The sequence below is a fragment of the Pseudorca crassidens genome, chromosome 7 (assembly GCF_039906515.1).
Source record: "Pseudorca crassidens isolate mPseCra1 chromosome 7, mPseCra1.hap1, whole genome shotgun sequence".
NCBI lineage: Eukaryota > Metazoa > Chordata > Mammalia > Artiodactyla > Delphinidae > Pseudorca > Pseudorca crassidens.
The window spans coordinates 82,027,659-82,046,819 of NC_090302.1; the positions used below are offsets into that span (position 1 = coordinate 82,027,659).

Consider the following 19,161-nt stretch of genomic DNA (forward strand, 5'->3'; position numbering starts at 1 on the left):
GTTCTACATCCTTACCATATGGCATATTGTCCAATTCCTATCACTAGTCTTCACCTTCCTTCCGTTTTTCCTAGGCACTGCAGTGAAATTAGTATTACCATATAGAACTTTGTCCTCTGCTCAAAAACTCTTTATTATCTCCTGACTAAATCATAAATCAGGCTTTTAAGTCCTCCACAATCCCTCCAAACCCACTATGCCAAATTTATACTATGCTCCTCTTTGAATTTTGTCTTAATTAAACTGGTTTATTCTTCACTGCCTCCATTCTTTTACTCTGACATTCCAGTTTCTTCTCCCTCACTTCTTCATGTTCAAATTCTACTGTCCCTTAAATTCCAATTCAAAAGCTATTTTCCGACTTCCCTGGTGGTCCAGTGGTTAAGATTCCACTCTTCCAATGCAGGGGTCCCAGGTTTGACCCCTGGTCAGGGAAATAGATCCTGCATGCTGCAACTAAGAGTCTACATTGCCACAACTAAAAGAGCCTGCATGCTGCAACTAAAGATCTCACATGCTGCAACTAAGATCCCACACATCACAACTAAGACCTGGCACAGCCAAATAAATAAATAATTTTAAAAAGCCCACAAAAACCAAAAGCTATTTTCTCCTAAGAAAGCCATCTCTCATCTCCATTCCTATGAATTACCTTTTTTGGATCTACCACTTTCCACCTTGTACAAAAACAATTATCAAGTGCATGCTGTGTACAACATGCTCTGCTAAACATTTTACATCATAATCGCTAATTTTCATAATAACAGTGCCTGAAAGGCAGGTAATTTCATTCCAATGTAACACAGCTGATAAGCTGCAGTGCTATATTTTGTGTTATTAGGTTTGATTTCAAAGACTGTTCTCTTTCTACTATACTGCACTGTCACTTTGGTTTTAAAATATCATTAACATTACTTAATAATTTAATTAAACTTATGTGTACCCAACTTTGCCCTACAAAAGATCTGAAACATCTAATTATTTGCTCAAGTATATTAATATCATTCTTACTATCCAACAATGATCTGAGATGACTCAGAAAAATAAGAAGATACAAACCACAACGGGGAAAATCATAATCAATGTAAAAAGAGGAAACAAATATGCTAACTATAAATGTTAACACAGTTGCTTGCACTGTACATAAAATTTGACAGTCAAGACAAGACAGGAAAACACAAAATTTAATTCAATGCCAGAAAGGAAGAAGCTCACAAGTACCTCAGGGCAGGCAAGGATTTCCCGTACTAAGTTGAAAATAGATTTTCATGTGGTATAGTGTTTTTATAAAGCAATATTATTGCTGCATTGGAGTGACAAGTTCTTAAGAGTCTGGCTTCTTTTGTGTCCTATATAACACAACACAGCAGTGTTTAATTTGTTGAATGACTGACCAGTAAGTATTGGAGGTCAATATAAGGTAAAGAACAGATTCACAGTTTAAGAGGAAGTAAAAGAGAAGACTGGTGGTTGTGGTGAGAACAATAAATGCAGACTTGGAGGTCTCTATAGGATAATATCTTTTCTTTCTTTCTGTATTTCTCCAAACAATATTTTAAAATGTGAATACCATTCTTAGCTTGTGAGCCTTACAAAAACAGAATGCTAAAAAAAACAAAACAAAACAAAACAGACTGCTGACCAGCCATAGTTTGCAACCCCTGGTCTGCAGGATAAAATTCTAACTTCTTAGTTTCACATAAAAAGACCTTTATAATCTAAATCCAATCTATTTCTCTAGTCATGTTATCCCACACTCACTTAAGTCTATACTTCTTAGATGCAGAATTTTTCAGTTTCCTGAATATTAAGTCTAAGGCTTTTCATAGCTCTGGGCCATTGCTCTTGGAGCTCCCTTAGGTTTTCTCCATTTCTCAATTTATACAGTTATTCACCATTCAAAATCCATCCCAAATGTCACTTATTTATATACCTTTCCCAATTCACCCAAGGAGTGATCTATTACCTTTTCTATTCAAAAACCTTTTTTATTGTTCGTTTCTCTCTTAAAGCCTTCATCATGCTGAATGATATTTTTCCAGTCTCCCTCCTCCTATCCCCACTACTCTGTCTAAGGCATGGATGGTCTTATCCATCTTGATATTCCCACTCCCCTACACTGGTGCCTAACAATACCTAGCATTATAGCACATGCTCAATAAATATTCATCAACTAAAGAAGTCTTCATACTTTTTAATATAAGTATCTATGTGTAATAATGACTAAGATAATATCCTAAAACTGTAACTTTATACAATCATAATTGGGTTCCACTGCTTAGGTTTTTTAAAAAAGAAAAATAATTTCACTGTGATTTTAAGAGAATTTTCTATTTTACATGCCTGGTTGTGTTCATGAGCTGTGCAATTATCTGTTCCATTATATTCTGTAAGCTGTTCTCTTCTTTTTTCTCTAATAAGAATTTTATGAACATCATCTTCCAGTCTATTGAAGAATCCTCCATCATGTGATAAAGTCTGAGAAGAACTCAATTCCTGTCAAAAATGAATTAAGATTTACTATCAATCAACACAAAAGTGCATGCATGCATTTAATAAACCTGGTCAGCCACTAGAAGGATAGAGAATGAAAAAAAAATAACATAGAGACAATCAACCATCTGATTCTTCTCTATCTCCAGAAGATAACCAGTACAGATACATTTGCAAATGTCCTTTTCTTTACTTCATGTTTTTTGAGTTGGGTATTGCTTGATTTTTAAATTATTTTTTATCCATGTACCATACAATTTACCCATTTAATTTGCACATTTAAATGGTTTTTAATATATTCACAGAGTTGTACAACCATAACCCATTTATAAAGTTACATCAAGCCCAAAAAGAAACCCAGAACTTATTAGCATCATTTCCCATTCCCTCCTAATCCCTCCCCTCAGCTGTTCCCTAGGCAACACTAATTACTTTCTGTCTGTATAGATTTGGCTATTCTGGACATCTGATATAAATGGAATCATACCATATAAGGTCTTTTGTGACTGGCTTCTTTCACTTTGCAAAATGTTTTCAAGATTCATCCATATTATAGCATCTATCAGCACTTCATTCCTTATTGCCAAATAATATCCCACTGATGGATACACCATATTTTATTTCTCAATTCATCAGTTGATGGACATTTGAGCTGTTTCTACCTTTTGGTTATTATGAATAATGCTCCAGTAAACATTCATGCAACAAGTTTTTGTGTGGACATGTTTTCAGTTCTCTTGGGTATATACCTGGAAGTAGAATTGCTGGGACATATGGTAACTCTATGTGTAACCTTTTGAAAAACTGCCAAATAGTTTTCCAAAGTGACCATACTATTTTACAACTTGTTAATGTATTCAATGTATGAGGCTTCTAATTTCTCCACATTCTCACCAACAGTTGTTATTATACATCTTTTCAAATTATAAACACCCTAGTGGGTGTGAAGTGGGTGTGAAAGAGATTCATTGTGGTTTTGAATTGCATTTACCTGATGGCTAATGGTGCTAAGCATCTTTTCATGTGCTTATTGGACATTTGTATATCTTTGTGAAAAAACGTTTATTCAGATAGCTTGCCCAATTTTTTTGTTATTTTTTTGTTTTTTAAACTACATGTGAATTTATTACTAAAAAAATTTTTTTGGGCTGCACCACACAGCACATGCAATCTTAGTTCCCCAACCACGGATCGAACCTGTACCCCCTGCATTGGAAGCATGGAGTCTTAACCACTGGACCGCCAGAGAAGTCCACTTTGCCCAATTTTTAATTAGGTTACTTTTTATTTTTGAGTTTAGGAGTTCTTTATAAATTCTAGAAACAAGTCTCTTATCAAATACATGATTTGCAAATATTTTCTCCCATTCTGTGGGTTGTCTTTTCACATTCTTGACAGTATCCTTAGTATCACAAAAGTTTTAATCTTGACAAAGTCCAATTTATCCAAGAAATCACTGCCTAACTCAGGGTCATCAAGATTTACTCCTGTATTTTCTTCTAAGAGCTTTATAGTTTTAGTTCTTACATTTAAGTTTATAATCCATTTTGAGTTATTTTTTGCATATGGTGTGAGAAGGGGTCCAAATTCATTCATTTGCATGTGGCTATCCAGCATCATTTGTTAAAAGATTATTATTTTCCCATTGAATTGTCTTGGCACCCTTGTCCAAAATCAACTGAACATAAATAAAAAGGCTTCTTTCTGGACTCTTAATTTTATTCTTTCAACCCATATGTCTACCCTTATGCCATACCACACTGCCTTAACTACTCTAGCCTTGTATTACTCAAACTTTTACAGTATATTTAAAAGCAATTTTTACATAAATTCTACACACAAATGATAAGGAGATAAGACTATCACAATCTACTCAATTATGTAAAGTTAGAGAGTTTATATGTTCTCCAAGAAAAGTATCATTTCCTTTCCAACTTCCTGTCGCAAGACAGAGACTGAAGAAAATGTTCCTCTCACTCTCATAGCTTTTCCCTATGTCCCACGTTCTTGAGTTTTAATATTCCCGATTTTACCCATTTCAACTGTATTTGTCAGCAAATGACCCAACAGTTCAATGACTGTTCATCCTTTTCCTTTCACCTTATCTTAGAAAGTGTTTGAAAGAAAAAAAAAGTGTGTATCAGTGCTTAATATACAAATAATATTTTAAATGTTTGTAGAGCACTTTATATTTTGCAAAGCACTTACAGAAACATCCCTTTAGTTGAATCTCATTAACACTGTAAGAAATTGATAGAGCAAGAATATTTTCCCCACAAAGTAATCATAGTCATAGGAAAGTTAAATAACTTGCTCATGAGTGATTCTACTGCCAAGTGGTACAGCTATAACTCAAAGTCTACTGCTTCATAAAATACTTCCAGTATATTCTGGTAAGACTTCATTTTAAAGCAATGAATACAGCAATGCTTAAAACACTGCTGAGCTTCTATGGAAGGTATAGCATGATGATGGCAACTAATCAGCCTCTGGATTTCACTACTTTAAATAGTGCAGTTCCAACTAATGTCCTCTGTTTTTTGATAGCTGCTACCATTACCAGCATGCCTATCCCAAAGGGTACTCTGTCCTTGATATTTTTTCTTTAGTGAGGCATAAAATTTCTTTTCAGCCTAAGGATAGAAGTTTTCAAAAGATACCTTGACAGGAAACTACAGAGAAATGAAACAAAAATGAACCAACAACGCCCCCCTCCCCCAACACACACCTCAACAGAAAAAAGACAAAAATGCACCAAGTGTTAAGAACACAGATCCTTTAATAAGTCTAGCCAATTCAATTTCAATTTAACAAATTCTGAGCACCTATTATGTGCCAAGAATGTAATGAAAAAGACAGTACAGTGTTTGTGTAAGTATAGCCTTATAGATCACTGGAACATAATTAGGAGACTGGACATAAGCCTTCACATTTATGGTCAATTTATTTTTTATGAAGGTGTCAAGTTACTTCATTAAAGAAACAATATTGTTTTCAACAAATGGTGCTGGGAGAATGGATATAAACATGCCAAAAGTGTATCTGAACTCTTTCTTCACACTACACACAAAAATTAACTCAAAATTAGATCATGGAGAAGATTCTGTGAAGATGGCAGAGTAGCAAGCACCAGGAACCTGTGTTCTCACACAGACAATAACTGCATTGGCAGAATCTGTCTGATTTGGGAACAACTATTTTGGAACTCTGAAGTCTGTTGAAGGCTTGCAACTTCCAGGGAAACTCTTGGATGGTAAACTGCAGTAAATTTTGGTCAATTTCAGCTCTTAGCACAGTAGCAACTACCCATCCACCACCCTCAGTGATGTGGCAGGCAGCTGTGTACATGTTCCTGGAGCAGCTTGTACACAGTTTATGGGAGCCAGGGTGGGCAGCAAGGAGCCTCGCCTCCAAATAATGGGGATCTGTGTTCTGGTCACTAATTGCCGCTTCTGATTACAGAGGTGCAGACCAAGACACAAAGAGGCAGGCAGCCGTTTTTGCTGCACCTCCCCTCATTGTTGCAAGCCCCTCCCCATCTAGCTGAAGTGACTTCCAGTGGATTTAAAGAGCTAGTGCTCTCCCCCTCCCCCCTCATATTTTGCTTTTCCACTTTTGAGAGCCAGACTTTAAACATGAGGCCATTCATGGGCTTCCCTGGTAGCACAGTGGTTAAGAATCCGCCTGCCAATGCAGGAGACACAGGTTTGAGCCCTGGTCTGGGAAGATCCCACATGCCACAGAGCAACTAAGCCTGTAAGCCACAACTACTGAGCCTGCACTCTAGAGCCTGCAAGCCACAACTACCAAGCCTGCAGGCCACAACTACTGAAGCCCGCACATCTAGAGCCCATGCTCTGCAACAAGAGAAGCCACTGCAGTGAGAAACCTGTACATCTCAACAAAGAGTAGCCCCCCGCTTGCCACAACTAGAAAAAGCCTGCACGTGGCAACAAAGACCCAACACAGCCAAAAATAAAATAAATAACAAATTAAAAATATATATTAATGTTTGAAAAAATACAATAAAGACCAGCTTATTAAAAAAAAAATAGGCCATTCAAAAACAACTGCCTGTAAGGGGAAAATTAGAAAGTGACTATGAATGCCCAAGGAAAGGCTATGAAAAGACCTAAGAGATTAAGTTTACAACAATCAAAAAAAAAAAAACCCAAAACAGTAATAAAAAACACCAATCCCTGAGGAAGGAGAATCTGATTTCCAGAGTTACCATATTACTAGACTCAAATGTCTCATATTCAACAAAAAATCACAAGGCATACAAAGAAACAGGAAAGTATAACCCATTGAAAGTAAAAAGAAATCAATAGAAACTGTTCCTGAAAAATACTTATTTATGGCAGTTGTATTAGACAAAGACTTTAAAACAACTCAACTGTCTTAAAGACGCTCAAAGATTTAAAGGAAGATGTGGAGAAAATCAAGAAAACAATGTGTGGACAAAATGGAAATGTAATTAGGGATTAAAAAAAGAAACTTAAAGGGATGCCAAAAGGAAATTCTGGAGCTAAAAAGTACAATAACTGAAACAACACATTCACTAGAGTGACTGAAAGGCAGAGTTGAGCAGGCAGAAGAAAGAATCAGTAAACTTAAAGACAGGACAACAGAAATTATCTAGGCTGAAGAACAGAAAGAAAAAAGATTGAAGAAAAGCAAACAGAGCCTAAGGGACCTGTGGGACACCATCAAGCAGGCCAACATACAAATTGTAGGAGTCTTAGAAGAAGAAAAGAGATAGAAAGGGGTAGAGAGAATATCTGAAGAAATAATGGCTAAAAACTTCCCAAATCAGGGCTTCCCTGGTGGCGCAGTGGTTGAGAGTCCGCCTGCCAATGCAGGGGACACAGGTTCGTGCCCCGGTCCAGGAAGATCCCACATGCCGCGGAGTGGCTGGGCCCGTGAGCCATGGCTGCTGAGGCTGCACGTCCAGAGCCTGTGCTCCGCAACAGAAGAGGCCACAGCAGTGAGAGGCCCGCGTACCGCAAAAAAAAACAAAAACCACAAACTTCCCAAATCTGATGAAAGACATGACTATAAACATCCAAGAAGCTTAAAGAACTCCAAGTAAGATGGACTCAAAAAGACCCACAGCAAGTCACATTATAATAAATTTTCAAAAGACAATGACAAGGGGCTTCCCCAGTGGTCCAGTGGTAAAGAATCCCCCTTCCACTGCAGGGGACACAGGTTCAATCCCTGGTTGGGGGAACTAAGATACCACATGCCATAGGGCAACTAAGCCCACATGCCACAGCTACTAAGCCCACGCACCTCAACTAGAGAGAGTCCACATGCCACAAAATACAGAGTCCACATGCTCTGGAGCCCGCACACCACAAGTACAGAGCCAATGTGCTCTGGAGCCCATGCGCCACAACTAGAGAGAAAAAACCTGCATGCCACAACTAGAGAGAAGCCTACGCACTGCAACGAAGACCTGACGCAGCCAATTAAAAAAAAAAAAGACAATGACAAAATAAAATCATAAAAGCAGCAAAAGGAAGAAAAGCATCATATACAAGGGACCCTCTATAAGGTCATAAGCAGTTTTCTCATCAGAAACTTTGAAGGCCAGAAGACAATGGGCTGAAATATTAAAAATACTAAAAGAAAAAAACCTTTCAACCAAGAATGTTGTATGTGGCAAAACTCTCCTTCAAAAGTGAGTGAGAAATCAAGACATTCCCAGAAAAACAAAATCTGAAGGAGTTTGTGAACACTAGACCTGCCCTGCAAGAAATACGGTAGTGCTGGGAAGGTAAAAAGAATGAACATTAGACAGTAACTCAAAGCCACATGGGGAAGTAAACATCTCAATAAAGGCTAATTATAAAAGCAAGTATTGGGCTTCCCTGGTGGCGCAGTGGTTGGGAGTCCACCTGCTGATGCAGGGGACACAGGTTCGTGCCCCAGTCTGGGAAGATCCCACGTGCCACAGAGCGGCTGGGCCCGTGAGCCATGGCCACTGAGCCTGCGCATCCGGAGCCTGTGCTCCGCAATGGGAGAGGCCACAACAGTGAGAGGCCTGTGTACCACAAAAAAAAAAGCAAGTATTATTGTAAAAATGGCATGTGACTGTACTTTTTGTTTTCTACATGATTTAAGAGACTAATATGTTTAAAGGAACAAAAACAATTATTGGTGTAAATGCTAACATTAACATAACTTTGATTTGTAACTCCAAATCTTGTTTTCTACATAACTTGAAAGACTAATGCACTTAAAATAATTATCAGTTTATGTTTTGGGGCATGCAATGCATAAAGATGTAATTTTGTGACATCAGCAACTGAAAGGGAAGAGTGGTCAAGACAGCAGAGTACAGAGACCAAGAGCTCACCTCCTCTCACAAGCACACCAACTTCACACCTATCTGCAGAACCACCACTGATGAAGAAGACTAGAACCTACCAGGAAAGATCTTCTACAACTAAAGACATAATGAGATGGGTGGGAGGGGTGGACTCGTGACACAGTCTAATCCCATACCCCCAGGTGGGCAATGCAAAAACTGGAGAATAACTATACTGCAAAGGTTCTCCCACAGGAATGAGAATTCTGAGCCCCATGTCAGGCCCCCCAGCCCAGGGGTCCAGCACTGTGACGACAAGCCCCCAGAGCATTCAGCTTTGAAGGTCAGTGGGGCTTAACGACAGGAGCCCCACAGGACTGGGGGTGATAGAGACTTTATTCTTAAAGGTTGCACACAAAATCTCATGCACACCGGGGCCCAGGGCAAAAGCAGTAATTTGACAGGGGTACATCTACCTGCTGGTCTTGGAGAGTCTCCTGGAAAGGTGGGGGGTGGATGCGGTTCACCCTGGGGACACAGACACTGGTGACAGACATACTGGGGAACATTCAGCTGTGTGAACTCTGCTGCCATGGGGGCTGACATCTGGGCTCATCAGCTCCAAGACCTGGCACCACCCAAGAGCCTGCAGGCTACAGTGCTAGGACACCTCAGGCCAAACAACTAACTGGGCAGGGACACAGCCCCAGGCATCAACAAACAGGCTGCCTGAAGACTTCCTGAGCCCACAGCTGCCTCCAAACATACCCCTAGATATGGCCCTGCCCACCAGAGGGCCCGAGACCCAGATCCACTCACCAGTGGCCAGGCATCGGCCCCTCCCACCAGCAAGCCTGCACAAGCTCTAGATTAGCCTCACCCACTGCAGGCAGACACCAGAAGTAAGAAAACTACGATCCTGCAATGCAGGCCAGACCCAACCCTGGGACCAGCCAGGCCCTGACCCTGCCCACTAGCTGGCCAAAGCACCCTCTGGGACACCGTGGACCCAAAAACTGTATCAGGAATTGCCTCCCCCCAAAAATCTGAAACGAGCTCTGAGATCCCTGGGACCTACAGCCAGACTCTAGGACAAGCTCTGCCTGCCAGTATTCCAGCACTAACCACAGGATCTGGCAACGGTGCACTGGCAACAGCCACAGACTCTTCAGGACCCTGACTCGGCCCACCAGTAAGCCAGTATTAGCCCCGGGGCTCCCTAGGACTCTGCATCCAATCCAGCCACTTTATGACCAGGCCCTATTAAACAGCAGCCAACAGCATCTGCACGAGGCAGGGTCTAGCAACTAAGCACACTAGGGGCCAATCAAGGCTACCAGACTGCTCACATAGTGAGCCTGCTGCAAAAGAAGGACCACACAGCTCTCTTAGTGGGAAGCCCCAGAGCACACAGCTTGGGTGCCAAGAGGAGAGTGCACAGTGGGGACACACAGGATGCTTCCTACAGAAGGCCACTTCTCCTAGGTCAAGAATCAGAGCTGACCTATCACATACACAGAGATATGAATAGCAACATAGACAAAATGAGGCAGCAGAGGAATATGTTCCAGACAAAGGAACAAAATAAAACCCCAGAAGAAGAACTAAGTGAACTGGAGATAGGTAATCTACCCGAGAAAGAGTTCAAAGTAAGGATCATAAAGAAGATCCAAGAACTCGGCGGGAGAATGGATGCACAGAGCAAGAAGTCGGAAGTTTTTAACAAACAGCTACAAAACCATAAAGAACAACCAAACAAAGATGAAGAATACAATAACTGAAATGAAAAATACATTAGAATGACTCAATAGTAAACTAAATACTTCAGAAGAATGGATCAGTGAAATCACTGCCACTGAACAGTAAAAAAGAAAAAAGAATGAAAAGAAATGAAGACAGTTTAAGAGACCTCCCGGACAACATCAAAAGCACTAATATTCACATTGCAGGGGTCCCAGAAGAAGAAGAGAGAAAGGGCCCGAGAAAATATCTGAAGAGATAATAGCTAAAAAACTCCCTTGAAAAGTAAACAGTCACCCAAGTCCAGGAAGCACAGAGTCTCATACAAGATTAACCCAAAGAGGAATACACCAAGATAAACTGTAATTAAAATGACAAAAATTAAAGATAAAGAGACTATACTAACAGCAGCAAGGGAAAAGCAAAAAATAACATACAAGTGAACTCCCATAAGGTTATCAGCTGATTTTTCAGCAGAAACTCTGCAGTACAGAAGGGAGTAGCATGATATATTTAAGGTGATGAAAAGGAAAAACCTACAACCAAAATACTCTATCCAGCAAGGCTCTCATTCAGATTTGACAGAGAAATCAAAGGCTTTACAGACAAGCACAAAATGAAGGAATTCTGTACCACCAAACCAGCTTTACAACAAACGTTAAAGGAACTTATCTAGGCAAAAATGAAAAGGCCACAACTAGAAACAAGAAAATTATAGAATGAAAAAGCTCACTGGTAAAGACAAACATACAATAAAGGTAAGAAATCATCCACACACCAAGCTTGTAGGGAGATTTAAAGACAAAAGTAGTAAAATGGGGCTTCCCTGGTGGCGCAGTGGTTAAGAATCCGCCTGCCAATGCAGGGGACATAGGTTTGAGCCCTGGTCCAGGAAGATCCCGCATGCCACAGAGCAACTAAGCCTATGCACCACAACTACTGAGCCTGCGAGCCACAACTACTGAAGCACACATGCCTAGAGCCCGAGCTCCGCAACAAGAGAAGCCACTGTAATGAGAAGCCTGCACACCACAAAGAAGAGTAGCCCCCGCTCACGCAACTAGACAAAGCCGCAAGCAACAACAAAGACCCAACGCAGCCAAAAATAAATAATAAATAAACAAATTTATTTTTGAAAAAAAGTAGTAAAATGATCTGTATCCACAATAAGCAGTTAAGGAATGCACAAAACAATTAGACATAAAATATGATATAAAAAAACAGTAATCATGAGGGGAGAATACAAATGCAAGGTATTTAAAAGGCATTTGAAATTAAGGAATAAGCTACTTAAAACAATCACGTATATACATACACTGCTATACAAAAACCTTGCGGTAAACACCAACCAAAAATCTGTAACAGATATACACACAAATAAGAAAAAGGAATACAAATACAATACTAAATATAAAGTCATCAAATCACAAGAGAAGAGAACAAAAGAAGAAAGGGGGAAAATACCTACAAAAACAAATCCAAAACAATTAACAAAATGGCAATAAGTACATATTAATAATTACCTTAAATGTAAATGGATAAAATGTTCCAACCAAAAGACATAGACTTCCTGAATATATACAAAAACAAGACTCATATATATGCTGTCTATAAGAGACCTACTTCAGATCTCGAGACACATACAGACTGAAAGTGAGGGAATGGAAAAAGGTACTCCATACTAATGCAAATCAAAAGAAAGGTGGAATAACAATATATCAGACAAAACAGACTTTAAAGACTGTTACAAGAGACAAAGAAGGATACCACATAATGACCAAGGGATCAATCCAAGAGAAAATGTAACAATTGTAAACATTTATTCACCTAACATAGGAGGACCTCAATACATAAGGCAAATGCTAACAGCCATAACAGGGGAAATCAACAGTAACACAATCATAGTAGGGGACTTTAACACCCCACTATCACCAATGGACAAATCATCCAAAATGAAAATAAATAAGGAAACACAAGCTTTAAATGATACATTAAAGAAGAAAGACAATTGATATTTATAGGACATTCCATCCAAAAACAATAGAATACACTTACTTCTCCAGCACACATGGAACATTCTCCAGGATAGATTATATCTTCGGTCACAAATCAAGCCTTTGTAAATTTAAGAAAATTGAAATCTTATCAAGAATCTTTTCCAACCACAACGCTATGGGACTAGATATCAATTACAGGAAAAACACTGTAAAAAATACCAACACGTGGAGGCTAAACAATAGACTACTAAATAACCAATAAATCACTGAACAAATCAAAGATGAAATCCAAAAATACCTAGAAACAAATGACAATGAAAACATAATGACCCAAAACCTATGGGATGCAGCAAACCAGTTCTAAGAGGGAAGTTTATAGCACTACAATCCTACTGCAAGAAACAAGAAAAATCTCAAATAAACAACCTAACCTTACACCTAAAGCATTAGAGAAAGAAGAAAAAAAAAACCCCAAAGTTAGCAGAAGGAAAGAAATCATAAAGATCAGATCAGAAATAAATGAAAAAGGAATGAAGGAAACAATAGCAAAGATCAATAAAACTAAAAGCTGGTTCTTTGAGAAGATAAACGAAATTGATAAACCATTACCCAGAATCATCAAGAAAAAAAAGGGAGGAGACTCAAATCAACAGAATTAGCAATGAAAAAGGAGAAGTAACAACTGACACTGCAGAAATACAAAGGATCATGAGATTACTACAAGCAACTCTATGCCAATAAAATGGACAACCTGGAAGAAATGGACAAATTCTTAGAAAAGCACAACCTTCCAAGACTGAACCAGAAAAAATAGAAAATATGAACAGACCGATCACAAGCACTGAAATTGAAACTGTGATTAAAACTCTTCCAACAAACAAAAGCCCAGGACCAGATGGCTTCACAGGTGAATTTTACCAAACATTTAGAGAAGAGATAACACCTATCCTTCTGAAACTCTTCCAGAATATAGCAGAGGGAGAAACACTCCCAAACTCATTCTACGAGGCCACCATCACCCTGACACTAAAACCAGACAAAGATGTCACAAAAAAAGAAAACTACAGGCCAATATCACTGATGAACACAGATGCAAAAATCCTCAACAAGATACTAGCAAACAGAATCCAACAGCACATTAAAAGGATCATACACCATGATCAACTGGGACTGGATCCCAGGACTGCAAGGATTCTTCAATATACTGAAATCAATCAATGTGATACACCATATTAACAAACTGAAGTATAAAAACCATATGAAAATCTCAACAGATACAGAAAAAGCTTTCGACAAAATTCAACACCCATTTATGAGAAAGACTCTCCAGAAGGTAGGCATAGAGGAAACCTACCTCAACATAATAGAGGCCATATATGACAAACCCAAAGCCAACTTCGTTCTCAATGGTGAAAAACTGAAACCCTTTCTGCTAAGATCAAGAAGAAGACAAGGTTGCCCACTCTCACCACTATTATTCAACACAGTTTTGGAAGTTTTAGCCACAGCAATCAGAGAAGAAAAAGAAATAAATGGAATCTAAATCAGAAAAGAAGAAGTAAAACTGTCACTGTTTGCCGATGACATGATACTATACATAGAGAATCCTAAAGATGCTACCAGAAAACTACTAGAGCTAATCAATTAATTTAATGAAGTAGCAGGATCTAACATTAATGCACAGAAATCTCTTGCATTCCTATACACTAATGATGAAAAATCTGAGAGAGAAATTAAGGAAACATTCCCATTTACCACTGCAACAAAAAGAATAAAACACCTAGGAATAAACCTACCGAAGGAGACAAAAGACTTGTATGCAGAAAACTATAAGACATTGATGACAGAAATTAAAGACGACAGAAACAGATGGAGAGATAGACCATGTTCTTGGATTGGAAGAATCAACATTGTGAAAATGACTACACTACCGAAAGCAATCTACAGATTCAATGCAATCCCTATCAAATGACCAATGGCATTTTTCAAAGAACTAGAATAAAAAATTTCACAATTTGTATGGAAACACAAAAGACCCTGAATAGCCAAAGCAATCTTGAGAAAGAAAAATGGAGCTGGAAGAATCAGGCTCCCGGACTTCAGACTATACTACAAAGCTACAGTACTCAAGAAAATATGGTACTGTCACAAAAACAGAAATATAGATCAATAGAACAGGATAGAAAGCCCAGAGATAAACTCACGCACATCTGGTCACTTTATCTTTGATAAAGGCGGCAAGAATGTACAATGGAGAAAAGACAGCCTCTTCAATAAGTGGTGCTGGGAAAACTGGACAGCTACATGTAAAAGAATGAAATTAGAAGACTTCCTAACACCATAGACAAAAATAAACTCCAAATGGATTAAAGACCTAAATGTAAGTCCAGACACTATAAAACTCTTAGAGGAAAACATAGGCAGAACACTCTATGACATAAATCACAGCAAGATCCTTTTTAACCCACCTGCTAGAGAAATGGAAATAAAAACAACAATAAACAAATGGGACCTAATGAAACTTAAAAGCTTTTGCACAGTAAAGGAAACCATAAACAGACAAAAAGACAACCCTCAGGATGGCAGAAAATATTTGCAAACAAAGCAACTGATGAAGCTGCTTGTATATCTCCAAAATATACAACTCCAGCTCATGCAGTTCAACATCAAAAACACAAACAACCCAATCCAAAAATGTGTGGAAGACCTAAATAGACATTTCTCCAAAGAAGATATATAGATTTCCAACAAACACACGAAAGGATGCTCAACATCACTAATCATTAGAGAAATGCAAATCAAAACTACAATGTGGTATCACCTCACACCACTCAGAATGGCCATCATCAAAATATCTACAAACAATAAATGCTAGAGAGGGTGTGGAGAAAAGGGAACCCTCTTGCACTGTTGGTGGGAATGTAAATTAATACAGCCACTATGCAGAACAGTATGGAGGTTCCTTAAAAGACTAAAAATAGAACTACCATATGACCCAACCATCCCACTAGTGGGCATACACCCTGAGAAAACCATAATTCAAAAAGAGTCATGTACCACAATGTTCACTGCAGCACTATTTACAATAGCCAGGACATGGAAGCAACCTAAGTGTCCATCGACGGAAGAATGGTTAAAGAAGATGTGGCACATATATAGTGAAATATTACTCAGCCATAAAAAGAAATGAAATTGAGGTATTTGTACTGAGGCGGATGGACCTAGAGTCTGTCATACAGAGTGAAGTAAGTCAGAAAGAGAAAAGCGAATGCCATAAGCTAACACATATATATGGAATCTAAAAAGAAAAGTGGTTCTAATGAACCTAGGGGCAGGACAGGAATAAAGACACAGATGTAGAGAATGGACTTGAGGACACAGGGATGGGGAAGGGTAAGCTGGGATGAAGTGAGAGAGTAGCACTGACATATATACGCTACCAAAAGTAAAACAGATAGCTAATGGGAAGCAGCTGCATAGCACAGGGAGATCAGCTTGGTGCTTTGTGACCACCTAGAGGGGTGGGATAGGGAGGGTGGGAGGGAGACGCAAAAGGTAAGAGATATGGAGATATGTGTATATGGATAGCTGATTCACTTTGTTATACAATAGAAACTAACACAACATTGTAAAGCAATTATACTCCAATCAACATGTTAAAAAATAAATAAAATAAAATAAAGACTGTTACAAGAGACAAAGATGGACACTACATAATGATCAAGGGATCAATCCAAGAAGAAGATATAACAATTATAAATATATGCATCCAACATAGGAGCACCTCAATATACAAGGCAAATGTTAACAGGAATAAAAGAAGAAATTAACAGTAACACAATAATAGTGGGGGACTTTAACACCCCACTTACATCAATAAACAGATCATCCAGAGAGAAAATCAATGACGATACATAGGCCTTAAATGATACCTTAGGCCAAATGGACTTAATTGATGTTTATAGAGCATTCTATCCAAAGGCAGCAGAAGACACATTCTTTTCAAGTGCACATGGAACATTCACCAGGATAGATCGCATGCTGGGCCACAAAGCAAGCCTTTAAGAAAACTGAAATAGCATCAAGCATGTTTTCTGACCACAACGCTATGAGATTAGAAATCAACTATAAGAAAAAACTGCAAAAAACACAAACACTTGGAGGCAAAACAATATGATACTAAACAACGAATGGATCACAGAAGAAGTCAGAGGAAATCAAAAAATACCTAGAGACAAATGACAATAAAAACACAACGATCCAGGGACTTCCCTCGTGGTGCAGTGGTTAAGAATCCACCTGCCAATGCAGGGGACACGGGTTCGAGCCCTGGTTCAGGAAGATCCTACATGCTGTGGAGCAACTAAGTCTGTGTGCCAGAACTACTGACCCTGTGCTCTAGAGTTCGCGAGCCATAACTACTGAAGCCCGCGTGCCTAGATCCTGTGCTCTGCAACAAGAGAAACCACTGCAATGAGAAGCCCACGCACCACAACAAAGAGCAGCCCCTGCTCTCCACAACTAGAGAAACCCTGAGCACAGCAACGAATACCCAACACAGCCTAAATAAATCAATTAATTAAATTAAAACACACACACACACACACACACACACACACACAAACACATGATCCAAAACCTATGGGATGCAGCAAAAGCAGTTCTAAGAGGGAAATTTATAGCTATACAAGCTTATCTCAGGAAACAAGAAAAATCTCAAATAAACAACCTAACATTACATCTAAAGCAACTACAGAAAGAAGAACAAACAAAGCCCAAAGTAAGTAGTAAGTAGAAGGAAAGAAATCATAAAAATCAGAGCAGAAATAAATGAAACAGAGACTGAAAAAACAGTAGAAAACATCAACAAAACTAAAACTGCTTCTTTGAAAAGATAAATGAAATTGATAAAACTTTAGCTAGACTCATTGAGCAAAAAAGGGAGAGGGCCCAAATCAATAAAACCAGAAATGAAAAAGGAGAAGTTACAACCGACACCACAGAAATAGAAAGGACCATGACAGACTACTATGAGCAGCTATATGCCAATAAAAATGGATACCCTAGAAGAAATGGACAAATTCTTAGAAAGGTGTTATACAATCTTCAATACTGAAACAGGAAGAAATAGAAAATATGAACAGACCAATCACAAGTACTGAAATGGAAACAGATTTTAAAACCCTCAACAGAAAAAGTCCAGGACCAGATGGCTTCACAGACGAACTCTATCAAACATTTAGAGAAGAGTTAAAACCTATCCTTCTGAAACTATTCCAAAAAACTGCAGAGGAAGGAACACTTCCAAACTCATTCTATGAGGCCACCATCACCTTGAATACCAAAATTAGACAAAGATATCACAAAAAAAGAAAATTACAGACCAATATCACTGATGAACATAGACACAAAAATCCTCAACAAAATACTAGTAAACTGAATCCAACAACACATTAAGGGGTCGTACACCATGATCAAGTGGGATTTATCACAGGGATGCAATGATTTTTCAATATCCACAAATCAATCAGTTTGATGAACCACATTAACAACTTGAAAAATAAAAACCATATGATCATCTCAACAGATGCAGAAAAAGCTTCTGATAAAATTCAACATCCATTTATGATTAAAAACTCTCCAGAAAGCAGGCACAATGGGAACACACTTCAACATAATAAAGGTCATATATGATGAACACACAGCTAATATCATACTCAAGAGTGAAAAGCTGAAAGCTTTTCCTCTAAGATCAGAAACAAGACAAAGATGTCCACTCTCGCCACTTTTATTCAACATAGTTTTGGAAGTGCTAGCCACGACAGAGGAAAAAAATAAATAAAAGTTATCCAAATGGGAAAAGAAGAAGTTAAACTGTCATTGTTTGCAGATGATATGATACTATACATAGAAAATCCTAAAGATGCCACCAAAATATTACCAGAACTCATCAATGAATTCAGTAAAGTTTCAGGATACAAAATTAATACGCAGAAATCTGTTGCATTTCTATACACTAACAACAAGAGGTGAGAAACAGAAATTAAGGAAACAATCTCATTTACCACTATCAAAAAGAATAAAATACCTAGAAATAAACCTACTTATGGAGGCAAAAGACCTGTAATCCACAAACTATAAGATGCTGATAAAAGAAATCAGAGACGACACAAACAAATGGAAAGATATACTGTGTTTTTGGATTGGGAGAATCAATACTGTCAAAATAACTATACTACCCAAGGCAACCTACGGATTCAATTCAATTCCTATCAAATTACTAATGGCATTTTTCACAGAATTGGAACAAAATTTTTTTACTTTTTATGGAAACACGAAAGACCCAGGATAATTAAAGGAATCTTGAGAAAGAAAAATGGAGATGGGGAGGAATCAGGCTCCCTGACTTCAAACTATATCACAAAGCTACTGTAACCAAAACAGTATAGTACTAGCACAGAAACAGAAATATAGATCAATGGAACAGGATAGAAAGCCCAGAAATAAACCCACACAGCTATGGTCAGTTAATCTATGACAGGGCTTCCCTGGTGGCGCAGTGGTTGAGAGTCCACCTGCCAATGCAGGGAATACGAGTTCGTGTCCCGGTCCGGG

The 19,161-nt window shown here is 38.5% G+C and overlaps 1 protein-coding gene across 4 annotated transcripts in view; it reads right to left on the bottom strand.

Moving 5' to 3' along the window:
* GKAP1 (G kinase anchoring protein 1) overlaps nt 1–19,161 on the bottom strand; it is a 79,936-nt gene that overhangs the window by 16,097 nt on the left and 44,678 nt on the right. For 2 of the 4 annotated variants that reach the window (XM_067744700.1, XM_067744698.1), the window contains exon 8: nt 2,344–2,496. The exons of 1 other annotated variant lie outside the window; for it this stretch is intronic. In XM_067744700.1, coding sequence (XP_067600801.1) covers nt 2,344–2,496 — 153 coding nt within the window. Of the gene's footprint in view, nt 1–2,339; nt 2,497–19,161 lie in introns of all 4 variants that reach the window. One more of the 4 variants, XM_067744699.1, reaches the window with a different exon arrangement.